This window comes from Acanthopagrus latus, chromosome 3 (genome assembly GCF_904848185.1).
Source record: "Acanthopagrus latus isolate v.2019 chromosome 3, fAcaLat1.1, whole genome shotgun sequence".
Lineage (NCBI taxonomy): Eukaryota > Metazoa > Chordata > Actinopteri > Spariformes > Sparidae > Acanthopagrus > Acanthopagrus latus.
Window position 1 is genome coordinate 2,009,930 of NC_051041.1, and position 27,125 is coordinate 2,037,054.

Genomic DNA, 27,125 nt, shown 5'->3' on the forward strand with positions numbered 1-27,125 from the left:
GATTAATCTGGGAAAAACAGCTTTGGTTCTGATGTGACTGTGTGCATTAATCTGACAAATGTTCCTCACATATCATATGTGTTGAAAAAGAAGGTCAAAGACATGTCACAGTTATAATAAAGGTGATGAAATCTTTATTGTTGTAAAATGTTGAAACAGAAGCAAGAACACATTAATGTTGAAACATGTTGAGAGAAAGAGAGAACAGAGAGAGAGCTGAGAGCAGTATGAGAGTAAAACCAGCAGCAGAGTCCCAGTGAGTCAGGTCAGGACTGGGAACACTGGTCTCTCCTCAGTGTCTCTGAGACTGGAGTCTGGGAGCCCTGGGTGGCCTCACAGGTCACAGAGCCCACCTTCCTCCACTGGTCTGCAGGGAGCCTCAGGGTGCTGCTCCAGCTGTAGCGGCCGTCCTTCTCCAGCACCCCGGGGCTCCTGCTCTGCTCCCAGCTGCTGCTGCTGCTGCTGCTGCTGCTGCTGCCGTCCACCTTCCAGGACAGACTCCAGTCTGAGGGGAAGCCCTTGTTGGCCAGACACATGAGCGTGGCCTTCCCCTGCTGCAGCTCCTCACTGGAGGGGGGCAGCACCGTCAGGGTGGGACGGACATCACCTAGGAGACACCAATCAGCTTAGAGGACAGGGACCACACTGCTGTCAATCAACCAGCAGACACTGGGACACCTTCACTGTGTGAGAGTTGATTTAGTCCTTTAAGGAGTTTCTGTCAGATGGTTTTTCTGCTCCACCAGTCACTCACTCACACATTGTTTCACTTCCCTTTAAGAAGCCTCTCATGCATATCAGCACAGAGAGAATCATCAAACAGAATCAGCTGAAATATATCAAACTACACTGGAAATAAAAGACATCAAACTTTCTCATCACAATCAGACAAAACCTGAACAATATGTGACTTTAACATATTTAGTGGACACATACACAAATACAGAAAATGAACCGACTGCAATCAAATGTTGGACAACAGGAGCGTTTTGAACACTGCTGACATTGAGGTGAATAACTATATCTCGTCTTACAAAACATTTGTACAACAGCTTTACAGTTTTATCTTTTCTACACTTCAGGCTGTAATTTTGACAGGAATGTGTAAAGAAATGTTTAGTAAAGCTGCTCTGAGTTAGCCTCCATGATAAAGGAGGAGAATTAAAACATGAAGACTAAAAGTGTTGGAATTAAAACAACATATATTTATCTGCCTCAAACACGCAAAACATGACATACAAAATTACCTCACAGTATTTTACAAAGGATTTGTGCAGAAACTTACTTCCAACATCCAGTCTGGTTCCTCCACCAAAAGTCCACCACAGTGATACAAACTCATTGAGCCGCCGTACAAAAACCTCTGACTGTAGAGAGACACGGCTCTCTGACTTTGACACAAACACACTCAACACAATCAATCTCTGATCGTAAAATAGTATCAGCTGATATGAAAAGTGATGATTTAAAAAGCCACAGATTTACAGAATGTATGTTTTATTTGATATATGTTCATTATTTTATTGAACTGAATTTACTCCTCTTTTAATTTAAATAAGACATACGACATTGTGAAATACATTTTCAACAAACATGAAGCCAAACTCAAACAAGATTGACATTTAAAATATCCTAATCAATACTTTGAGTGATTGATGCATTGATAAGCAGCATGATGAGAGTAATCCAAGTCCCTGTTGGAGTCAGTCAGAACATTTCCATAGAGAGCCACTTTGCATCAGCAGCACCATGCTCCAGTGCTCTGGGAGAGTTTATAGTCCTGAGAGTTGAACACTGGATGACTGACAGCTGTCCTTCATGACAACAGAAGACACAGAAATCCTCCTCATCAAAAACATGACTTTGACCTGCGTCCTCATCTGGACTCTCCTCTGCTGCTGCTTCACAGGTAAAGTCCAGAGAATCAAACTCCTCTCCTCTATCAACATCCGTCCCTCTGAAATGAAGCCCACAAAACCATGACGCTGCTTTATGTTTTTGTCTCTGTGTCCTCAGAGTCCAGAGGTCAGATCACAGTGACTCAGCCTGGAGCAGTGAGCTCTGCTCTGGGAGGCTCCGTCACCATCAGCTGCAGGACCAGTCAGGATGTTTATAATAATAATTATTTAGCCTGGTACCAACAGAGAGATGGAGAAACTCCTAAACTTCTCATTTACTCTGCTAGCACTCGAGAATCAGGGATTCCAGGTCGTTTTACAGGCAGTGGATCAAACTCTGCCTTCACTCTGACCATCAGTGGAGTTCAGGCTGAAGATGCAGCAGTTTACTACTGTCAGAGTTGGCATTACCCTAACAGTCAGTGGGTGTTCACACAGTAAAAAACCATCGTACAAAAACCTCCCTCAGCAGCTGGAAGCTACTGCAGAGACTGATACACTTCACTGAGGACACACACACACAAACACACATACACCATATTTTCCATCACAGTGTCTCACCTTTCATTCACATCCAATTATGATCCCATGCTCTTAGTATATTTTCCACATAATCAAGAGGAGCCAAAGGAGGACAGTTCATGAAAACACTCCTGACCTTTGACCTCATCTTGATTCTGTATCACGTCAGATTAGAAAATGTTTTCATTCAATATCACATGAGGACACAGAGCAACATCAGAATCAATTCTGATCAAAGTTGGCCCAAAAAAGCTGTTATCCTCAAATCACAACTGATATTATCTTAAACAAATAAAATGATGTCTAGTGAAGAAAATTTAAATGTCAGCTATGATCATAAAAAAGGACCAACGACAAAATAATATCTTTCATTTCAGTCTGATGCACATTCATTCAAAGAAACACAACTTAACCTTCTCTTTAAATGTTTTAAAATCACACAGACAACATTTTGAATCATTTTTCAAGAACCATGAACCAAAAATCATATTAAATTGGTGCTTCAAATATACAAATAAATTCAATTGACTTAAACTGGAAAGACAACGAAAGAATATCCACAATCTTGAAACAACGAAAAGTAAGAAGGAAATAATGGAGTTGTTGTTGTTGTAGTGACTGTGGGTTAATCTGACAAATGTTTCCTCATTATCATATAAGTTGAAAAAGAAGGCAGAAGACATGTCACATTTATAATAGAGGTAATGAAATCTTTATTTTTGTAAAATATTGAAACAGAAGCAAGAACACATTAATGTTGAAACACGTTGAGAGAACGAGAGAAAGATTACTGCAAGAAATACAAATTACACTTTCAAACTGTGATCAATCTGGAGAAAGAGAAGACGTTCTCACTTTAAGCAGATAATACTCTGATTTATATTGCCATTGCTGAATTATTGTTCTTTTATTCAGGTTTTTTTTTCATTGTGTCCAGGAAATATTCATCTTCATGAAGGCAAGATGATTTTAATGATGTTTTTTTTTTCTTTCTTAAATGTGTTGTCACCAACGTCAATAACAGTAGATGGAACAGAAAACTCTGTTGGATAAAATCAACAGTCTTAAAACCGTTGACAATTAATCTGGGAAAAACAGCTTTGGTTCTGATGTGACTGTGTGCATTAATCTGACAAATGATCCTCATATATCATATGTGTTGAAAAAGAAGGTCAAAGACATGTCACATTCATAATAAAGGTAATGAAATCTTTATTGTTGTAAAATGTTGAAACAGAAGCAAGAACACATTAATGTTGAAACATGTTGAGAGAAAGAGAGAACAGAGAGAGAGCTGAGAGCAGTATGAGAGTAAAACCAGCAGCAGAGTCCCAGTGAGTCAGGTCAGGACTGGGAACACTGGTCTCTCCTCAGTGTCTCTGAGACTGGAGTCTGGGAGCCCTGGGTGGCCTCACAGGTCACAGAGCCCACCTTCCTCCACTGGTCTGCAGGGAGCCTCAGGGTGCTGCTCCAGCTGTAGCGGCCGTCCTTCTCCAGCACCCCGGGGCTCCTGCTCTGCTCCCAGCTGCTGCTGCTGCTGCTGCTGCTGCTGCTGCCGTCCACCTTCCAGGACAGACTCCAGTCTGAGGGGAAGCCCTTGTTGGCCAGACACATGAGCGTGGCCTTCCCCTGCTGCAGCTCCTCACTGGAGGGGGGCAGCACCGTCAGGGTGGGACGGACATCACCTAGGAGACACCAATCAGCTTAGAGGACAGGGACCACACTGCTGTCAATCAACCAGCAGACACTGGGACACCTTCACTGTGTGAGAGTTGATTTAGTCCTTTAAGGAGTTTCTGTCAGATGGTTTTTCTGCTCCACCAGTCACTCACTCACACATCGTTTCACTTCCCTTTAAGAAGCCTCTCATGCATATCAGCACAGAGAGAATCATCAAACAGAATCAGCTGAAATATATCAAACTACACTGGAAATAAAACACATCAAACTTTCTCATCACAATCAGACAAAACCTGAACTATATGTGACTTTAAAATATTTAGTGGACACATACACAAATACAGAAAATGAACCGACTGCAATCAAATGTTGGACAACAGGAGCGTTTTGAACACTGCTGACATTGAGGTGAAAAATTACATCTTGTCTTGCAAAACATTTGTAAAACAGGTTTACAATTTTATCTTTTCTACACTTCAGGCTGTTTAAATGTCACTTTGACAGGAATGTGTGAAGAAATGTTTAGTCAAGCTGCTCTGAGTTAGCCTCCATGATAAAGGAGGAGAATTAACACATGAAGACTAAAAGTGTTGGAATTAAAACAACATATATTTATCTGCCTCAAACACACAAAACATGACATTAAAAATGATGCCACTGTACTTTATGAAGGATTTGTACAGAAACTTACTTCCAACATCCAGTCTGGTTCCTCCACCAAAAGTCCACCACAGTGATACAAACTCATTGAGCCGCCGTACAAAAACCTCTGACTGTAGAGAGACACGGCTCTCTGACATTGACAAAAAACAAACTCAACACAATCAATCTCTGACTGGAAAATATTGTCGACTGATATGAAAAGTGGCGATTTAAAAAGCCACAGATTTACAGAATGTATGTTTTATTTGATATATGTTCATTTTTTGAACTTAACACTTAATTTGAATAAGACATACAACATAGTGAAACACATTTTCAACAAACACGAAGCCAAACTCAAATAAGATTCACATTTAAAATATCCTAATCAATACTTTGAGTGATTGATCCATTGATAAACAGCATGATGAGATTGATCCAAGTCCCTGTTGGAGTCAGTCAGAGCATTTCCATAGAGAGCCACTTTGCATCAGCAGCACCATGCTCCAGTGCTCTGGGACAGTTTATAGTCCTGAGAGTTGAACACTGGATGACTGACAGCTGTCCTTCATGACAACAGAAGACACAGAAATCCTCCTCATCAAAAACATGACTTTGACCTGCGTCCTCATCTGGACTCTCCTCTGCTGCTGCTTCACAGGTAAAGTCCAGAGAATCAAACTCCTCTCCTCTATCAACATCCGTCCCTCTGAAATGAAGCCCACAAAACCATGACGCTGCTTTATGTTTTTGTCTCTGTGTCCTCAGAGTCCAGAGGTCAGATCACAGTGACTCAGCCTGCAGCAGTGAGCTCTGCTCTGGGAGGCTCCGTCACCATCAACTGTAGGACCAGTCAGAGTGTAAATGGGAATTACCTATCCTGGTACCAACAGAGAGATGGAGAAACTCCTAAACTTCTCATTTACAGGGCTAGCACTCGAGCATCAGGGATTCCAGGTCGTTTCACAGGCAGTGGATCAAACTCTGCCTTCAGTCTGACCATCAGTGGAGTTCAGGCTGAAGATGCAGCAGTTTACTACTGTATGGGGGAATTCTATGTCAACAGTCAGTATTCGTTCACACAGTGAAAAACCGTCGTACAAAAACCTCCCTCAGTCAGACTGAACAGAAACTGAACTGACTGCTGCAGCTGGAAGCTACTGCAGAGACTGATACACTTCACTGAGGACACACACACACACACACACACACACACACACACACATACACACACACACTTTTTTCAAGCAGATTAATAATGTCATACATTGATGGTTACACCATTAACAAAGTTGTTTTAGAACAAATTCAATGACAAACTTGTTTTGATAGAAAACAAGTTAATTCCTCCATCAGCGTCTCACAATGAAACAAATGAAACAGGGCCCAGTTAAACAAAGCTACTGTTGTTTCTGAGCTGTCTTCATCAAAGGTGTCTGTGTGTATCTGGAATGGAATGATAGAGCAATCTTTACTGAAACAGATCTCAAGCCTGCGTCCGAACCAGTGAAGGCTTTTTCCACTCATGGCTAATGGTCAGCAGCGTCCTGAACAAAGTTTGGACAGCAGTGTCCTGCTTGTGATACATCGGTTTGGCCAGCAGCAGCTAATGTTCAGCTGTGACCTGAAGAGCAACAAATTCAACCATATGATGAATGCTGATCAACACTTTGTAGGTTTAGATTACTCATCTCAATTTCATAGCCCTATTTCATTTAGTATAACTGATACAGAAGTGTAGATTATTCTACATGTATCATGATGTGAAATAACTTACCAAGCAAAGAGGAGTAGTTTAAAAAAAAGAGGATTCATGCCAGATACGAGGAAATACCCGCATTGGACTGAAGAATGTAGAAATACGAGCCCATCTCTAAAAGCATGTTACCTGTGTAGTTGAGGTTAATCAAGGCCCAGCTGCTGTTATAAAATTACAGTGATGTTCCTAATCTCTTGAGTTTGTTTCAGTTTGGAAAAAGCACCTTGGAAAAATGATAAATATGCAGCTTATTGAGATATGCAAGATAAATGTGTCCACAAACAGTGAACCCAGAAGAGAAGACTGATGTGAACACTTAGTGGTGAGGAGATAAGCTGTTGCAACGCTTTCAATCATGTCGCCTGATCTTCTTCTCCAGATGGAGTTACTCAGTTGTCACTGAAATGTTCCTACATGGACTTGAGAGAAACACATCTGTCCAACTGTTACTGACAAAGACTTCTATGTTTTCTGGATCTACCCACATGTTCAAAACTTCTGGTTGGATTTTCCTGAGCAAAAGATCTGAGAAGCTCAACAACATTTCCGTCCTCTCCTGCAGGATTGTATCAAGCTCTGTCGCTCTGAACTCACTGAGACACACAATGTCCCTGGTGATGCCCACCTACAGACTCTCCCTCCATCAGACCCTGAGCCCCTGCATGCCCCCTGTCTTCTATCCTCCTCCTCTTCAAAAGTACTCCTACTCCATGGAGCACACCGCTCAGGGAAGCTGCTGGCCTGATGTTCCGCCAGGTCAAAGTCTACACCTCCAATGGCGTGGAGGAAGAGTCAGCTGAGAGTTTCTGAGGAGAGATGAGGATTTAGTAATTAAGATGTTCCTGACTTCTATTAATTTGAGTTTGTTTCTCTGAATACCACCCACCTGTGCGATATTCTTGGATCAATCAGACAAAACTCATGGGGAGGGTCCAGGTTGACATAACTGAAGCATTTCCATAGAGAGCCACTTTGCATCAGCAGCACCATGCTCCAGTGCTCTGGGAGAGTTTATAGTCCTGAGAGTTGAACACTGGATGACTGACAGCTGTCCTTCATGACAACAGAAGACACAGAAATCCTCCTCATCAAAAACATGACTTTGACCTGCGTCCTCATCTGGACTCTCCTCTGCTGCTGCTTCACAGGTAAAGTCCAGAGAATCAAACTCCTCTCCTCTATCAACATCCGTCCCTCTGAAATGAAGCCCACAAAACCATGACGCTGCTTTATGTTTTTGTCTCTGTGTCCTCAGAGTCCAGAGGTCAGATCACAGTGACTCAGCCTGCAGCAGTGAGCTCTGCTCTGGGAGGCTCCGTCACCATCAACTGTAGGACCAGTCAGGATGTTTATGTTTATAACAGCAACCACCAGTTAGCCTGGTACCAACAGAGAGATGGAGAAACTCCTAAACTTCTCATTTATGCTGCTAGCACTCGAGTTTCAGAGATTCCACGTCGTTTTACAGGCAGTGGATCAAACTCTGCCTTCACTCTGACCATCAGTGGAGTTCAGGCTGAAGATGCAGCAGTTTACTACTGTCAGAGTTTCCACTATCCCAACAGTCAAGCTGTGTTCACACAGTGAAAAACCGTCGTACAAAAACCTCCCTCAGTCAGACTGAACAGAAACTTAACTGACTGCTGCAGCTGGAAGCTACTGCAGAGACTGATACACTTCACTGAGAACACACACACACACACACACACACACACACACACACACACACACATATTTTATCACACAAATTATCAGCTAAATGTGTGCATTCATCTAATTAAATTGAATAAAGATAATAGGTCATTGTAGACTGACGATTGAACAGATTAACAGATGATATGTTCTGATTAAATCTTGACAAAAAGTCTTTGGTGCATCAACTGTGCAGGAAGATTTTGAAATAAAGGAACATCTGTCCTGAGCATCAGCAGATAATTCCTCCACAAAATAAGAGGGCCAAGCATCCCTAAAAACACAGGCAGTACTTCAACCAAGCAAGAATGAAAGAAGCCATGAATATTTGAACAGAAACGACTTAATCTGCCATGAGATGAAACATAGTAGCAAACATGACACCACAAACTTTAAAATGCTTAACTAATAGCTGATGATGGTTCTCAGTCATCCGTGTCATGGTAAATCTAAGTTCTTTATTGTTAGCAACTGGAGTTGTTACAGTTTGTTGAAGATGTTTCAACTCTCTTCCAAGATGCTTCTTCAGTTCTGATGAACTGGAGGAGAGCTGCAGGGCTCTAAACTCTGTGTTGGAGTGTCCTTACAGAGTTGTTAAGGTCACGTGAGCTCCGAGTTTCAGAGTCGTTTGGGCCACTTGTGGGTTGTTGACCCAAGCGGCCTTCATGTGGGTCGTTAGGACTAGGTGAGCCCAGGTGTGAACGGTTGTGTCTGGGGAGGAAACTCAGTACAGCATTGTAGGTGGGTGATAATTAAAGTCTTAGACCACCTCCTCTGTTCATAGATGGTTGTTCCATTTTGACAGAGATGGATTCCTTTACTCCTCTTTCAAACCATCTGTCCTCTCTGGACAAGATGTTCACATTGTTGTCCTCAGAGGAATCATTTTTCTGCTTCAGATGTAAGCCGACTGCAACGTCTTGACCTGAGCAGTTGGCCCTCCTGTGTTGTGTCATTTGTTTATGGAGAGGTTGTTTTGTCTCCCCAATGTATAAATCTGTGCAGTCCTGGCTACATTGAACAGCATAAACTACATTACTATGACAGCAAGCAGTGATCTGTGTCTGTAGGCTTTATGTACACCTCAGTGTTGATACATCTGTCTTCTTCACTGTGTACTGCACAGTCCAAGCAGGGCAGACTGTCTCCTCTAACATCTTCCTGTTTGATCTTAATGTTACTGTCTGCAGCATTTATATGTTCTGGAAAGGTTCCTATTCCCTTGATCTGATTTTGACCCAAGTGTCGTCCACTTATCTGAACCAGTGGCTAGAAGCAGTTCCTGTGAAGGTAATCACAGCTCTGCTCTCAACTTCTTCCATATAGAGCTCTGCCACCATTGGGGACACCGGTGAGCCCCACAAATAGTCCCTTGTTGCAAGTAAGCTAGATGAGGAAAATGAAGACCGGCAATATTTAAGAATTTAAGAGACAAGAATTCTTCAGGCACAGGCAGATACAGGTACAATAAAGACAGTATTTCAGTTCAAAAAAAGGACCTTGGAAACTCTGAACCCTGAAGAAATGATGGATTGATGTGAGCATGAGGATGGAGACTGTGAACATCACATTTGAGCAGTAGTGCACGAAATGGCAACAGAAACATGATATGATATGGACAGCTACAGTTCAAACTTCAGGTCTGACCAAATTAAGAGCACAGAAAATGAGATATTTCATATGGCACTAAATACTCATGCAAGTTATTAATTAAGATGTTCCTGACCCAATTAATTAAAATTTGTTTCTCTGAATACCACCCATCTGAAAGTTTATTCTTGGATGTATCAGACAAAACTCATGGGGAGGGTCCAGGTTGACATAACTGAAGCATTTCCATAGAGAGCCACTTTGCATCAGCAGCACCATGCTCCAGTGCTCTGGGAGAGTTTATAGTCCTGAGAGTTGAACACTGGATGACTGACAGCTGTCCTTCATGACAACAGAAGACACAGAAATCCTCCTCATCAAAAACATGACTTTGACCTGCGTCCTCATCTGGACTCTCCTCTGCTGCTGCTTCACAGGTAAAGTCCAGAGAATCAAACTCCTCTCCTCTATCAACATCCGTCCCTCTGAAATGAAGCCCACAAAACCATGACGCTGCTTTATGTTTTTGTCTCTGTGTCCTCAGAATCCAGAGGTCAGTACACAGTGACTCAGCCTGCAGCAGTGAGCTCTGCTCTGGGAGGCTCCGTCACCATCAACTGTAGGACCAGTCGGGATGTTTATTATCATACTGAGCACCCATACCACCATTTAGCCTGGTACCAACAGAGAGATGGAGAAACTCCTAAACTCCTAATTTACAGGGCTAGCACTCGAGTGTCAGGGATTCCAGGTCGTTTTACAGGCAGCGGATCAAACTCTGCCTTCACTCTGACCATCAGTGGAGTTCAGGCTGAAGATGCAGCAGTTTACTACTGTCAGAGTTATCACTGGGTGAACAGTCAAAGTTCGTTCACACAGTAAAAAACCGTCGTACAAAAACCTCCCTCAGTCAGACTGAACAGAAACTGAACTGACTGCTGCAGCTGGAAGCTACTGCAGAGACTGATACACTTCACTGAGGACACACACACACACACACACACACACACACACACACACACACTCAGCTTGATACTTTATCACACAAGATTAGAACATTTCTTAATCAAAGACAACATGAGGACACAGAGCAACATCAGAATCAATTATGATCAAAGTTGGCCCAAAAAAGCTGTTATCCTCAAATCATAACTGATATTATCTTAAACAAATAAAATGATGTCCAGTGAAGAAGTTTTAAATGTCAGTTATGATCATAAAAAAGAACCAAAGACAAAATGATATCTTAACCAAAAAAATATCAACTTCACATTAAAAAGTGAAATAACTGACTGAATGACAAACAGGCATTTACATCCATAAAGACTCCGTCAACACAACTTAACCTTCTCTTTAAATGTTTTAAAATCAGACAGACAACATTTTGAATCATTTTTGAAGTTCCATAAACCAAAAATCATGTTAAACTGATGCTTCAAATATACAAATAAATTCAAGTGAATTACACTGTAAAGACTGCGGAAGAATATCCACACTCTTGAAACAATGAAAAGCAAGAAGGAAATAATGGAGTTGTTATTGTAGTGACTGTGTGCATTAATCTGACAAATGTTCCTCATTATCATATATGTTGAAAAAGAAGGTCAAAGACATGTCACATTTATAATAGAGGTGATGAAATCTTTATTGTTGTAAGATATTGAAACGGAAGCAAGGGAACATTAGTGTTGAAATACATTGATAGAAAGAGAGAAAGATTACTGCAAGAAATACAAATTGCACTTTCAAACTGTGATCAATCTGGAGAAAGAGAAGCAGTTCTCACTTTACGCAGATGACACTCTGATTTATATTGTCATTGCTGAATTATTGTTCTTTTATTCAGGTTTTTTTTTTTCATTGTGTCCAGGAAATATTCATCTTTATGAAGGCAAGATGATTTTGATAACAAAAGTTTTTTAAAAACAAGCAACTTAACAACATTGCTAACAAATGTAATATTGCCAAAATTAATGAGAGTAGATAAAACTGAAAACTCCGTCAGATGACATCAACAGTCTTAAAAACATTAAAAAGTAATATGGGAAAAATTAATTTGGTTCAGTCAAAATGTTCATGTTTATAGCAGCTACCACCGTTTAGCCTGGTACCAACAGAGAGATGGAGAAACTCCTAAACTTCTCATTTATGCTGCTAGCACTCAAGTTTCAGAGATTCCAGGTCGTTTTACAGGCAGTGGATCAAACTCTGCCTTCACTCTGACCATCAGTGGAGTTCAGGCTGAAGATGCAGCAGTTTACTACTGTCAGAGTTTTCATGTCAACAGTCAGCGGGTGTTCACACAGTGAAAAACCGTCGTACAAAAACCTCCCTCAGTCAGACTGAACAGAAACTGAACTGACTGCTGCAGCTGGAAGCTACTGCAGAGACTGATACACTTCACTGAGGACACACACACACACACACACACACACACAATGCCATAATTTGCTATGAGATTAAACATATTAGAAAGCATGTCACCAAAACTTTAAAATGCTTAACTAGTTGATTTTAGTCAGCAATAGTGAATGGTCAGGAGTGACCTGAATAATTTCACCAGCAATAGCTTCAGGACCACAATGCCCTGCTTGAGATTTAAAGGCCTCAGACAGCAATGGCAAATGGTCAGCCATGACTGGAATAGCAATAAATTGAACAATATGATAACTTCTAATCAACACATTGTGGGTCTGGATTAGTCGTCCAATTTTAGACATATTTCCTATATTACAACTGATTATAGAAGGGCAGATTTTTACATGCATTGTGATGTAGGAAAACTTACCAAGCAAAGAGGAGTAGATTGAAAACAATAGGTTTCATCATACATATGAACAAATAACCTTATTGTACAGAGGAATTTAGAAATACTGTCCCATCTCTAAAAGCCTTTTACCTGTATAGTTGAGGTAAATCAAGACCCAGCTGCTATTATAGGATTACAGCAATGTTCCTCATCCCTTGAGTTGAGGTAAAGAATAACACATTTCCCACAAATAGTCCCTTTGCAAATATGCTAGATGAGGAAAATAAAGACAGGCCACTCTTTCAAAATGTAAAAATACGAGTTCTACTGGCACAGGTAGACAGTTGTTCAATAAAGACAAAATTTCAGTTTGGAAATGCGAAATGACGGACTGATGTGAATATGAAAGGATTAGGATGAAGACTGTGAACCTGATATTTGATATCAGTAGTGCAGGAAATGGTTTGATAGCAGCAACAACACGATGTGATGTGGACAGCTACAGTTCAAACTTCAGCTCAGTCAACACTGTGAACACAGGAAATAAGATATTTTGTATGGCTCTGAATCCCACACAAGTTAGTAATTAAGATGTTCGTGACCTCTTTTGAATTACAATTTGGTTTTCTGAAAACCACCCATCTGAAAGTTTATTCTTTGATGAATCAGACAAAACTCATGGGAGGGTCCAGGTTGACATGACTGAAGCATTTCCATAGAGAGCCACTTTGCATCAGCAGCACCATGCTCCAGTGCTCTGGGAGAGTTTATAGTCCTGAGAGTTGAACACTGGATGACTGACAGCTGTCCTTCATGACAACAGAAGACACAGAAATCCTCCTCATCAAAAACATGACTTTGATCTGCGTCCTCATCTGGACTCTCCTCTGCTGCTGCTTCACAGGTAAAGTCCAGAGAATCAAACTCCTCTCCTCTATCAACATCCGTCCCTCTGAAATGAAGCCCACAAAACCATGACGCTGCTTTATGTTTTTGTCTCTGTGTCCTCAGAGTCCAGAGGTCAGGTCACAGTGACTCAGCCTGCAGCAGTGAGCTCTGCTCTGGGAGGCTCCGTCACCATCAACTGCAGGACCAGTCAGAATGTTTATGTTTCTGGCAGCACCCACCTTTTAGCCTGGTACCAACAGAGAGATGGAGAAACTCCTAAACTTCTCATTTACTATGCTAGCACTCGAGCATCAGGGATTCCAGGTCGTTTTACAGGCAGTGGATCAAACTCTGCCTTCACTCTGACCATCAGTGGAGTTCAGGCTGAAGATGCAGCAGTTTACTACTGTCAGAGTGCACATTACATCAGCAGTCAGTGGGTGTTCACACAGTGAAAAACCGTCGTACAAAAACCTCCCTCAGTCAGACTGAACAGAAACTGAACTGACTGCTGCAGCTGGAAGCTACTGCAGAGACTGATACACTTCACTGAGGACACACACACACACACACACACACACACACACACACACACCAGTTGTTCCCTGAAAGACCCATAATTTGCTGTAACTTTCTTGAACTGAAAACTTAAACCATCAGAAAATTAGGCTGTATGCAGATGACATTCTGCTATATGTTACCCGACCCTCCTCCTCCCTTTTTCAGTTTTCGCTTAGATGGTTATCGACATTTTCTTGGAACCATCACTTCCATTTTAAATGACCAAGAAATTAAGAAATATGCGATGTCTTCTAAAGCAAATTTGGGGGGCAACTCACGAAGGACCAGGTGTTATAGTGTACTTTGGCTGACCTCCTATGGGGGATAATTCAATATCAGATGTGCAAATGGCAAAAAACTGCCTCAGTTATATTTATCATATTTATTCATATCATATCATATCATATCACCAATAACAAAAGAAAGTCTTACACACACAGGTTTGTTGATAAAATGTGAGTTTATTTTAAAATTAGCAACAGGAAAGAAATGACTGATAGATGTGTGATATTGTGGAAAAGTCAGACTAAGACAAATGTCTTTGCACATACGTCTCTGTGTCTCCACCTGGCCTACATCATGTCATTCCACCTTTCTCTTTCTTCCAGTTTGGGTACTCACTCTCTGAAATATCCACCTCCAGCAGCACCTCATCAGAGTTTTTTCTCCCACATGGTTCCTAGCCTGACATATGTAAAGTGTAAAGTGTTGGACCATTTCAGAGAGGGTAACGACAGAACCTGCCCTGAGGCCACCTTGAGTAGGGAGCTGGAGGCAGTCCTCCTGTACCAGGTGTATCTGCCTGCAGCTGGGTTGGCAGTACTACTGCAGGTAAGGTTTATACTGATGCCTTCTGCCAGGCTGCCAATGCGACTGACCTCAATTAAAACATTCACTGGAGCATATGTGCAAAAATCAGAAGAAGTGTTATATATTAATGCTTGGATTACCATGGAAATTAAAAACACTCAAATTTTCACATTGTTTCTGGATTATGATCCTGTTTGGACAAACACAAATTTAAATCTGCACCAATAAAACTTGTATAACGGAAATGCAAGAAAATCATTTAATTATTACACAAGTGGCGTACTGACATTCTTTCTTTGTCTGTGGACCAGTGTTTTATCCCCATAATCTAAACTTGTCAACTTTAATAGATTTCATTGTCATGAAGGTGATTTCCACTGTCATTTAAAAACGTGTTTTTTGAGGTACTTTCACTCAGAAAATGTATAAAATATATGTTATTAATATCTGAATGCATTTAATTCTAACACCTGGAGTTCAGGATTAACATGTAGTCCAGATGTACTCAGTGCATCTCCAGTTGCCTTTGAGTTAATGATGCCATATCTCTGCATTATGATCAGGTACAAATGATCCACTGCAGTTGGGTACAGGGCTTTAATAGCCACCACGAGGATGGGACATTTTACCCCAGCTGTAATGCTTCATATTGTCTTACAAATATTTGTCCACTGTAGTGCACACTATGCATAAAAAGGGATATATATTTGTATAGATGTTCTATGTGTGTGTAGCATGAAGGGACTACAGTTTACAGTTCATTATGCACCTTAGATTGCAACATGTGAAATGAATTATCTTCATTACCTTGAAATAGTGCAGGAAAAACTCAAACATCCTGTTGCTTCAACTGGAATTTGTATAACTTTAAATAAAGTCTTAGACTGGAAACACAGATTGTACTTTGCATTTTTTAAAACCCTAACCCTGTGATATGCAGTTTAAACAACAACAAAAACAATCTAAATCTACATGTGAATATGTAAATGTGTAGGTCAGTATCATGATATGTTGAGTTCAGCTACAGTCGACTGACTCTGTGTGTTTGCATATGTGTCCTGCCTCTCTGCTCCCAGCTGTTAAGAGGCCAGTGTTGATCAGTGGCTGTCCAGGCCTTTCACAGCCACTGACACGCCGGCAGCACAATGATGATGTCACTGCTTCTACTGCTGGCCACCCTGGGGCTCCTTGTTCAGGGTGAGACTCTCTGCTGAAAACTTTGCTTCAGGATGCCACCAGGTTCACCACAGTGATGTTCTGCTATGATGGAGAAACACTGAAACAAGCAGCATGGACCTTCTTCCATCTGTTCTCCATGTTAAAGAAATGATCCTCTTCTGTCTGGATGTTGATCGTCTTTCTCCAAACTGGATTTGTCTCAATAACTGTTCTCCTCTTTTTCATGTTTTGCAGATTCAACAGGACAAGTCACAGTGACTCAGTCTCCTGGAGCTCAGTCTGTTGCTCCAGGACAGACTGTTTCTATCAGATGTAAAGTCAGCCCAAGTACGAGTTACTGCTTCCAATGGTACCTTCAGAAAACTGGAGAAGCTCCTACACTCCTTATTAGATGTGGCTCAACTCGACATTCTGGAGTTTCAAATCGTTTCAGTGGGTCAGGCTCTGGGAATGATTACACTCTGACCATCAGTGGAGTTCAAGCTGAAGATGCAGCAGTTTACTACTGTCAGAGTGATCATAGCATCAACAGTCAGTCGGTGTTCACACAGTGAAAAACCGTCGTACAAAAACCTCCCTCAGTCAGACTGAACAGAAACTGAACTGACTGCTGCAGCTGGAAGCTACTGCAGAGACTGATACACTTCACTGAGGACACACACACACACACACACACACACACACACACACACACACACACACACACACACACTCAGCTTGATAACACAAGATTAGAACATTTCTTAATCGAAGACAACATGAGGACACAGAGCAGCATCAGAATCAATTCTGATCAAGGTTGTCTCAAAAAAAGCTGTTATCCTCAAATCACAACTGATATTATCTTAAACAAATAAAATGATGTCCAGTGAATAAAAGTTAAATGTCTGCTATGATCATAAAAAAGGATCGATGACAAAATTATATCTTCATCTGAAACAATATCAACTTCACATTAAAAAGTGAAATAATTGACTGAGTGACAAAAACAGTCATTTACATCCATAAAGACTCCGTCATGTTCTTGATGGTTTCATGTCAGTCTGATGCACGTCCCTTCAAAGAAACACAACTTAACCTTCTCTTTAAATGTTTTAAAATCAATCAAACAACATTTTGAATCATTTTTCAAGAACCATGAACCAAAAGTCATATTAAACTGGTGCTTCAAATATACAAATAAATTCAAGTGAATTAAACTGGAAAGACCATTGAAGAATATCCACAATCTTGAAACAATGAAAAATTAATAAGGAACTAATGGAGTTCTTACTGTAGTGACTGTGTGCGTTAATCTGACAAATGGTACTCATATATAAGTTAAAAAGAAGGCAGAAGACACGTCACATTTATGATAGAGATAATGAAATCTTTATTGTTGTAAAATATTGAAACAGAAGCAAGAGAACATTCATGTTGAAACACATTGATAGAAAGAGAGAAAGATTACTGAAAGCAGAAAACGTTACACTTTCAAACTGTGATCAATCTGGAGAAAGAGAAGGAGTTCTCACTTTACGCAGATGACACTCTGATTTATATTGCCATTGCTGAATTATTGTTCTTTTATTCAGGTTTTTTTTTCATTGTGTCCAGGAAATATTCATCTTCATGAAGGCAAGATGATTTTAATGATGTTTTTTTTTTTCTTTCTTAAATGTGTTGTCACCAACATCAATAACAGTAGATGGAACAGAAAACTCTGTTGGATAAAATCAACAGTCTTAAAACCGTTGACAATTAATCTGGGAAAAACAGCTTTGGTTCTGATGTGACTGTGTGCATTAATCTGACAAATGATCCTCATATATCATATGTGTTGAAAAAGAAGGTCAAAGACATGTCACATTCATAATAAAGGTAATGAAATCTTTATTGTTGTAAAATGTTGAAACAGAAGCAAGAACACATTAATGTTGAAACATGTTGAGAGAAAGAGAGAACAGAGAGAGAGCTGAGAGCAGTATGAGAGTAAAACCAGCAGCAGAGTCCCAGTGAGTCAGGTCAGGACTGGGAACACTGGTCTCTCCTCAGTGTCTCTGAGACTGGAGTCTGGGAGCCCTGGGTGGCCTCACAGGTCACAGAGCCCACCTTCCTCCACTGGTCTGCAGGGAGCCTCAGGGTGCTGCTCCAGCTGTAGCGGCCGTCCTTCTCCAGCACCCCGGGGCTCCTGCTCTGCTCCCAGCTGCTGCTGCTGCTGCTGCTGCTGCTGCCGTCCACCTTCCAGGACAGACTCCAGTCTGAGGGGAAGCCCTTGTTGGCCAGACACATGAGCGTGGCCTTCCCCTGCTGCAGCTCCTCACTGGAGGGGGGCAGCACCGTCAGGGTGGGACGGACATCACCTAGGAGACACCAATCAGCTTAGAGGACAGGGACCACACTGCTGTCAATCAACCAGCAGACACTGGGACACCTTCACTGTGTGAGAGTTGATTTAGTCCTTTAAGGAGTTTCTGTCAGATGGTTTTTCTGCTCCACCAGTCACTCACTCACACATTGTTTCACTTCCCTTTAAGAAGCCTCTCATGCATATCAGCACAGAGAGAATCATCAAACAGAATGAGCTGAAATATATCAAACTACACTGGAAATAAAACACATCAAACTTTCTCATCACAATCAGACAAAACCTGAACTATATGTGACTTTAAAATATTTAGTGGACACATACACACATACAGAAAATGAACCGATTACAATCAAATGTTGGACAACAGGAGCATTTTGAACACTGCTGACATTGAGGTGAAAAATTACATCTCGTCTTGCAAAACATTTGTAAAACAGGTTTACAGTTTTATCTTTTCTACACTTCAGACTGGTTAAATGTCACTTTGACAGGAATGTGTAAAGAAATGTTTAGTGAAGCTGCTCTGAGTTAGCCTCCATGATAAAGGAGGAGAATTAAAACATGAAGACTAAAAGTGTTGGAATTAAAACAACATATATTTATCTGCCTCAAACACACAAAACGTGACATTAAAAATGACTTCACAATATTTTAGTCAGTATTTGTGTAGAAACTTACTTCCAACATCCAGTCTGGTTCCTCCACCAAAAGTCCACCACAGTGATACAAACTCATTGAGCCGCCGTACAAAAACCTTTGACTGTAGAGAGACACGGCTCTCTGACTTTGACACACTGAACTAAACCTACAAGCCTTCATGATAAAACTTTACTATTAAATTTGGAATTAATGATTTATCTACCATCTTAACATTTCATATTTAGTACAACAAGTTTCTGAATTTATATTTCAACAGCAAACTTTGTCTCTTACTGATGCATGTTAGGGTTAGGGTTAAAAATTAAACATTTATTCGAAAAACAGACCATTTTCCTTCCAATAAGTAGAAAAAAGAAAAAAAAGAATCTGAAATGATAAAACCATTGAAACATTTGACTTACCTCCAACATCCAGTCTGGTTCCTCCACCAAAAGTCAACCACAGTGATACAAACTCATTGAGCCGCCGTACAAAAACCTCTGACTGTAGAGAGACACGGCTCTCTGACTTTGACTCAAACACACTCAACACAATCAATCTCTGATCATAAAATAGTATCAGCTGATATGAAAAGTGATGATTTAAAAAGCCACAGATTTACAGAATGTATGTTTTATTTGATATATGTTCATTCTTTTATTGAACTGAATTTACTCCTCATTTAATTTAAATAAGACATACGACATTGTGAAATACATTTTCAACAAACATGAAGCCAAACTCAAATACGATTGACATTTAAAATATCTTAATCAATACTTTGAGTGATTGATCGATTGATGAGCAGCATGATGAGAGTAATCCAAGTCCCTGTTGGAGTCAGTCAGAGCATTTCCATAGAGAGCCACTTTGCATCAGCAGCACCATGCTCCAGTGCTCTGGGAGAGTTTATAGTCCTGAGAGTTGAACACTGGATGACTGACAGCTGTCCTTCATGACAACAGAAGACACAGAAATCCTCCTCATCAAAAACATGACTTTGACCTGCGTCCTCATCTGGACTCTCCTCTGCTGCTGCTTCACAGGTAAAGTCCAGAGAATCAAACTCCTCTCCTCTATCAACATCCGTCCCTCTGAAATGAAGCCCACAAAACCATGACGCTGCTTTATGTTTTTGTCTCTGTGTCCTCAGAGTCCAGAGGTCAGTACACAGTGACTCAGCCTGCAGCAGTGAGCTCTGCTCTGGGAGGCTCCGTCACCATCAACTGTAGGATCAGTCAGAATATTTATTCAAGCTGGTTAGCCTGGTACCAACAGAGAGATGGAGAAAGTCCTAAACTTCTCATTTACTATATTAGCACTCGAGCATCAGGGATTCCAGGTCGTTTTACAGGCAGTGGATCAAACTCTGCCTTCACTCTGACCATCAGTGGAGTTCAGGCTGAAGATGCAGCAGTTTACTACTGTAAGAGTGGTCACTATCCCAATAGCCAGTATGTGTTCACACAGTGAAAAACCGTCGTACAAAAACCTCCCTCAGTCAGACTGAACAGAAACTGAACTGACTGCTGCAGCTGGAAGCTACTGCAGAGACTGATACACTTCACTGAGGACACACACACACACACACACACACACACACACACACACACACACACACACACACTTTTTAAAAATATTTGAAAGATTTTTAAGCTTAATAAACCTGATTTGAAATAACACGTTGACAACATCAGATCATGTCAAGCTTGAAATACACTTCTGCAGCATAACATTTGAATGACAGTAGTTTTTATTACTGTCAAATGAAAAAGACAAAAAGCAGCTGTGATAACTTTCTCTGACATTAACTTCATTAAACAAATCATTAAAAAGTGAAGCTGGAGAGAGAGAGAGAGTGTTTCATCCATCAACACTTTCTCTTATTTATCTACCTGCTTCAGGATACCACAGCTAAACACTGTCAGGCTGCACTGACACAACTATCAGATTTCACTTCATTACATATTCTCATCATTTGTCATCATTCTCTAACATTACAAAATGCTGCTCAGAAAAACTGTGAGAATATAAATGATCTACTGTTTTAAATTAAGACATCAACACATAAGATTTCTTATTGTAATAATATTGGTGAACATCACTGAGTTGATCAATTAGTTTTTATTGTTTTAACAGTCAGAGAGTATCAGCTTTACTGCAAGAAACACAAATTACATCTTTCAAACTGTGATGAATCTGGAGAAAGAGATTGAGTTATCACTTTACGCAGATGATACTCTGATTTATATTTCTACTCGAAGCTCCTTTTCACAATTTATCCTTTAAAATTCAGATGTTAGGAATAGTTTCAAGGAACAAATTGGTCATCTTCAAGGACAATCAGCTTTATAATTCATCACATGTTTATGATAGATGTCTTTATTGTTGTAAAATGTTGAAACAGAAGCAAGAACACATTAATGTTGAAACATGTTGAGAGAAAAGGAGAAAGATTACTGCAAGCTACACACAACTACAATTTTGAACTGTGATCAATCTGGAGAAAGAGGAGGACTTATCACGTCATGCAGATGATACTCTGATTTATATTTGTATTCCTGAATTATTGTTCTTTTATACAGATTTCTTCATTAAGTAAATAACAACACGTCTCATGAACAAAGTAATCTTCTTTTATCGATAATGGTATTAATAACTGGTGACTTTGTTATTAACTACACCTTTTTTATCATAACAAAATTTGATAAGAACACGTGAAACAGAAAAGACTGTCTGATAACATAAATTCTTAAGCCCATTAAAAAGCAATCATTGAAAATGGATTTGCTTCCAATGTGACAGTTTGCATTAATCTGAAAACATTCCTCATACATCATATGTGTTGAAAAAGAAGTTCAAAGACATGTCACAGTTATAATAAAGGTAATGAAATCTTTATTGTTGTAAAATGTTGAAACAGAAGCAAGAACACATTAATGTTGAAACATGTTGAGAGAAAGAGAGAACAGAGAGAGAGCTGAGAGCAGTATGAGAGTAAAACCAGCAGCAGAGTCCCAGTGAGTCAGGTCAGGACTGGGAACACTGGTCTCTCCTCAGTGTCTCTGAGACTGGAGTCTGGGAGCCCTGGGTGGCCTCACAGGTCACAGAGCCCACCTTCCTCCACTGGTCTGCAGGGAGCCTCAGGGTGCTGCTCCAGCTGTAGCGGCCGTCCTTCTCCAGCACCCCGGGGCTCCTGCTCTGCTCCCAGCTGCTGCTGCTGCTGCTGCTGCTGCTGCTGCTGCCGTCCACCTTCCAGGACAGACTCCAGTCTGAGGGGAAGCCCTTGTTGGCCAGACACATGAGCGTGGCCTTCCCCTGCTGCAGCTCCTCACTGGAGGGGGGCAGCACCGTCAGGGTGGGACGGACATCACCTAGGAGACACCAATCAGCTTAGAGGACAGGGACCACACTGCTGTCAATCAACCAGCAGACACTGGGACACCTTCACTGTGTGAGAGTTGATTTAGTCCTTTAAGGAGTTTCTGTCAGATGGTTTTTCTGCTCCACCAGTCACTCACTCACACATTGTTTCACTTCCCTTTAAGAAGCCTCTCATGCATATCAGCACAGAGAGAATCATCAAACAGAATGAGCTGAAATATATCAAACTACACTGGAAATAAAACACATCAAACTTTCTCATCACAATCAGACAAAACCTGAACTATATGTGACTAAAAAATAGTGTATGTGTTTAGTGGACACATACACAAATACAGAAAATGAACCGATTACAATCAAATGTTGGACAACAGGAGCGTTTTGAACACTGCTGTCATTGAGGTGAAAAATTACATCTTGTCTTGCAAAACATTTGTAAAACAGGTTTACAGTTTTATCTTTTCTACACTTCAGGCTGTTTAAATGTCACTTTGACAGGAATGTGTAAAGAAATGTTTAGTAAAGCTGCTCTGAGTTAGCCTCCATGATAAAGGAGGAGAATTAAAACATGAAGACTAAAAGTGTTGGAATTAAAACAACATATATTTATCTGCCTCAAACACACAAAACATGAAATTAAAAATTACTTCACAGTATTTTATGAAGGATTTGTGCAGAAACTTACTTCCAACATCCAGTCTGGTTCCTCCACCAAAAGTCCACCACAGTGATACAAACTCATTGAGCCTCCGTACAAAAACCTCTGACTGTAGAGAGACACGGCTCTCTGACTTTGACACACTGAACTAAACCTGCAAGCCTTCAAGATGCAACTTAACTATTAAAGTCAGAAAAATGATCTAAGTACGGTCATAATATTTCATTTATACTGCAACATAAGTTTTAGAATTCATATTTCTGAAGCAAACTTTGTCTCTTCCTGACAAACACTTGTGCAGAATTTAAACATCAATTTTCTAAACTGACTATTTTCCGTGTAATGTAAATATAAAAAAAAAAAAAAATAGTGCCTGAAATAATAAAAACATTGAAACTTTTGACTTACTTCCAAACTCCAGTCTGGTTCCTCCACCGAACGTGTACCACAGTGATACAAACTCACTGAGCCGCCGTACAAAAACCTCTGACTGTAGAGAGACACGGCTCTCTGACTTTGACACAAACACACTCAACAAACACGTTCCCAGTTTACCCAGTTTATGTTATACTGGCTGATTATAATGGTTTAAGTGTTAAACACAGACTCTAAATGTATGAATATGTATTTAACGTTTTTATTATGGAATGTCAAACTTCTACAAGCAGTATTAATTTGTGTTTCGAACTAATTAAATAAAAGCTTCTTTATAACTCCTGCTAATTGTTACTAATTATCAGAAACATGTTCATTATAGATTATGATTTTAAAAAAAAACAATTTACAATAAATCTGTCAACAATGATGTTGAGCTGTGTCGCAGTTAATTACAATGATTTCACAAAGTGCTCTGAAGAAAAGTTGATCATAATCAACCTCAAACCAAAGACACATACAGATGAGCTCTGACACATTCCTGATCAATAATCTGATACAGTGATTGATCGATTGCTAACCAGCATGATGAGAGTAATCCAAGTCCCTGTTGGAGTCAGTCAGAGCATTTCCATAGAGAGCCACTTTGCATCAGCAGCACCATGCTCCAGTGCTCTGGGAGAGTTTATAGTCCTGAGAGTTGAACACTGGATGACTGACAGCTGTCCTTCATGACAACAGAAGACACAGAAATCCTCCTCATCAAAAACATGACTTTGACCTGCGTCCTCATCTGGACTCTCCTCTGCTGCTGCTTCACAGGTAAAGTCCAGAGAATCAAACTCCTCTCCTCTATCAACATCCGTCCCTCTGAAATGAAGCCCACAAAACCATGACGCTGCTTTATGTTTTTGTCTCTGTGTCCTCAGAGTCCAGAGGTCAGATCACAGTGACTCAGCCTGCAGCAGTGAGCTCTGCTCTGGGAGGCTCCGTCACCATCAACTGTAGGACCAGTCAGAATGTTTATACTTGGAGCAGCAACCACGCCTTAGCCTGGTACCAACAGAGAGATGGAGAAACTCCTAAACTTCTCATTTATGCTGCTAGCACTCGAGCATCAGGGATTCCAGGTCGTTTTACAGGCAGTGGATCAAACTCTGCCTTCACTCTGACCATCAGTGGAGTTCAGGCTGAAGATGCAGCAGTTTACTACTGTCAGAGTTATCACTACATCAACAGTCAGAGTGTGTTCACACAGTGAAAAACCGTCGTACAAAAACCTCCCTCAATCAGACTGAACAGAAACTGAACTGACTGCTGCAGCTGGAAGCTACTGCAGAGACTGATACACTTCACTGAGGACACTCACACAGTTTTATTAATCATATTAATAATGTCATACATTGATGATTAGACCACTAACAAAGCTGTATCAGAACAGATTCAATGACAAACTTGTTTTGGTAGAAAACAATTTAATTCCTCCATCAGCTTCTCACCATAAAACAAATGAAACAGGGCCCAGTTAAACAAACAAAGCTACTGTTGTTTCTGGGCTGTCTTCATCAAAGGTGTCTGTGTGTAGTTTGTTGATGAATGAATCTGCAGAGGCAAGGCTGGGTGGAATGATAGAGCAATCTTTATTGAAACAGAGCTCAAGCCTGCGTCCGAACCAGTGTAGCCACACACTGGTATTCATAAATCTATAGCACAGTTATGCCCAATGCTTTGCTCTCTGCTCTACCAGAAATCCTCTTGAATCTTCGAACCTTTGAAAATCTAAGTTATCACCCCCTCTCTCTGCCTGTGCAGGCCTTTTAAAGTCCCTTCGCCCGCACCTACCTACTTCTTCTAATTGGTCACCTTGGTGGAGTGAGCGTCCATCTATCCAATCGGTGATAGAGGAGATGGTTTGCCTCCCTGCTCATCTCCTGTAAATCACTTAACTCTGGTGCTGTCAATACTCTGTTTTTTTGAATGTGTTGTAGATGAAACAGAAAACTCTGTCGGATAAAATCAACAGTCTTAAAACCATTGACAATTAATCTGGGAAAAAACAGCTTTGGCTCTGATGTGACTGTGTGCATTAATCTGACAAATGTTCCTCACATATCATATATGTTGAAAAAGAAGGTCAAAGACATGTCACAGTTATAATAAAGGTGATGAAATCTTTATTGTTGTAAAATGTTGAAACAGAAGCAAGAACACATTAATGTTGAAACATGCTGAGAGAAAGAGAGAACAGAGAGAGAGCTGAGAGCAGTATGAGAGTAAAACCAGCAGCAGAGTCCCAGTGAGTCAGGTCAGGACTGGGAACACTGGTCTCTCCTCAGTGTCTCTGAGACTGGAGTCTGGGAGCCCTGGGTGGCCTCACAGGTCACAGAGCCCACCTTCCTCCACTGGTCTGCAGGGAGCCTCAGGGTGCTGCTCCAGCTGTAGCGGCCGTCCTTCTCCAGCACCCCGGGGCTCCTGCTCTGCTCCCAGCTGCTGCTGCTGCTGCTGCTGCTGCTGCCGTCCACCTTCCAGGACAGACTCCAGTCTGAGGGGAAGCCCTTGTTGGCCAGACACATGAGCGTGGCCTTCCCCTGCTGCAGCTCCTCACTGGAGGGGGGCAGCACCGTCAGGGTGGGGACGACTCGACCCACTGCAGAGAGAGAGATTCATAAAGTTTATATGAGCTCAACTAAACTCCGTCCTGTTGGCTGCAGCAGAGGAGCTTCTAGTTCTGTTGGTCTTCCTCAGATTGGATAAAACTGATCTTGAATGTTTCACTTCCCTCTCTGAGCTCAGTAACCATGGCAACAGACAGGCATCACTGCTGAACCATGACGACAGACAGGTTTCAGTACTAAAGATAAAAAGTTCAAACTGGCACACTGTAAATCTAGTGCATACTTTATATATAATGAACTTAACATTCAGAGGTTCATGATGAAACACACGAGGAAGATTGTGAGACTTTTAGTGTTTTAAGTCTCTTAAATATTTCTTGTCTCCAGCCAAAACATCATAAATGATCAAATGTGTTTGTTCTCTTCATGTCAGCAGAAAATCATCACTGAACAGTCAGACTTCATTACTGAAACATTCAACTTAATTCTGTTAATTTGTCAACTACTTTTTAAAAAAACATGAAGAAAATGGACTGACTTCTGAATAGTTTGTCTGGGACAAACATGTTGTAATACACATGCACATTAAACACTGAACCAAATGTTACTGACTGAATTATTGAGTCAGAATATTTAAACTAAACCTTTTAAACATATTTTCTTCATACAGAGTAATGTTTGGTGGTTTTCTACTAAAACTGATCAGAATCTTGAAATCAAAGATAAAGTTTGAGAGGAGTGGATTTCAGTCTAGTTAATGACACTGTGAAGCCTTCAAGAATTATTCTAAATGTATAAAATTTCAAATATCAGGTAAAGTATTGCTATAGGGTCTACAGCCATGAAGTTCACATAGAAAATACACAACATTTGTGTTATTAAAGGAGTTAAATGTACTTACAGTTAACATCCAGTCTGGTTCCTCCACCAAAAGTCCACCACAGTGATACAAACTCATTGAGCCGCCGTACAAAAACCTCTGACTGTAGAGAGACACGGCTCTCTGACTTTGACACAAACACACTCAACACAATTAGTCTCTGATTGTGAAATATTATCAGGTGATGTGAAAAGTGACGATAACACAGATCCACAGATTTACAGAATGTATGTTATTATTTCATACATGTTCAT

The 27,125-nt window shown here is 40.7% G+C and overlaps 1 protein-coding gene and 11 gene segments (V, D, J or C); 7 read left to right on the plus strand and 5 right to left on the minus strand.

Annotated features, from left to right (window-relative positions):
• Positions 1-108: 108 nt before the first annotated feature.
• LOC119015207 lies at positions 109-1,392 on the minus strand. The segment is given in 2 exon segments: positions 109-607; positions 1,286-1,392. A coding segment is annotated over 1 exon segment (270 nt).
• A 332-nt stretch (positions 1,393-1,724) lies between these two features.
• Positions 1,725-2,339, plus strand: LOC119017004. The segment is given in 2 exon segments: positions 1,725-1,909; positions 2,017-2,339. Coding segments are annotated over 2 exon segments (414 nt in total).
• A 1,269-nt stretch (positions 2,340-3,608) lies between these two features.
• On the minus strand, positions 3,609-4,900 carry LOC119017005. The segment is given in 2 exon segments: positions 3,609-4,105; positions 4,792-4,900. Coding segments are annotated over 2 exon segments (450 nt in total).
• A 446-nt stretch (positions 4,901-5,346) lies between these two features.
• On the plus strand, positions 5,347-5,830 carry LOC119017007. The segment is given in 2 exon segments: positions 5,347-5,403; positions 5,511-5,830. Coding segments are annotated over 2 exon segments (372 nt in total).
• Positions 5,831-7,466: 1,636 nt separating this feature from the next.
• LOC119017008 lies at positions 7,467-8,088 on the plus strand. The segment is given in 2 exon segments: positions 7,467-7,649; positions 7,757-8,088. Coding segments are annotated over 2 exon segments (423 nt in total).
• Positions 8,089-10,014: 1,926 nt separating this feature from the next.
• LOC119017009 lies at positions 10,015-10,665 on the plus strand. The segment is given in 2 exon segments: positions 10,015-10,220; positions 10,328-10,665. Coding segments are annotated over 2 exon segments (429 nt in total).
• Positions 10,666-13,355: 2,690 nt separating this feature from the next.
• On the plus strand, positions 13,356-13,878 carry LOC119015177. The segment is given in 2 exon segments: positions 13,356-13,436; positions 13,544-13,878. Coding segments are annotated over 2 exon segments (384 nt in total).
• Positions 13,879-15,910: 2,032 nt separating this feature from the next.
• Positions 15,911-20,432, plus strand: LOC119017011. The gene is made up of 4 exons (XM_037093402.1): positions 15,911-15,988; positions 16,205-16,520; positions 19,941-20,005; positions 20,113-20,432. Exons 1-4 carry the CDS (start codon positions 15,937-15,939, stop codon positions 20,430-20,432), a joined length of 753 nt encoding a protein of 250 aa, XP_036949297.1. The 5' UTR covers positions 15,911-15,936.
• LOC119015219 lies at positions 17,819-19,098 on the minus strand. The segment is given in 2 exon segments: positions 17,819-18,312; positions 18,999-19,098. A coding segment is annotated over 1 exon segment (267 nt).
• Positions 20,433-21,321: 889 nt separating the features above from the next.
• Positions 21,322-23,539, minus strand: LOC119015198. The segment is given in 2 exon segments: positions 21,322-22,333; positions 23,410-23,539. A coding segment is annotated over 1 exon segment (273 nt).
• Positions 23,540-23,958: 419 nt separating this feature from the next.
• LOC119017012 lies at positions 23,959-24,637 on the plus strand. The segment is given in 2 exon segments: positions 23,959-24,198; positions 24,306-24,637. Coding segments are annotated over 2 exon segments (423 nt in total).
• Positions 24,638-25,527: 890 nt separating this feature from the next.
• On the minus strand, positions 25,528-27,088 carry LOC119017013 (the record flags this gene model as incomplete). The annotated part of the segment is given in 2 exon segments: positions 25,528-26,023; positions 26,893-27,088. Coding segments are annotated over 2 exon segments (537 nt in total), but the record flags the coding sequence as incomplete, so codon positions are not given.
• Positions 27,089-27,125: the final 37 nt, after the last annotated feature.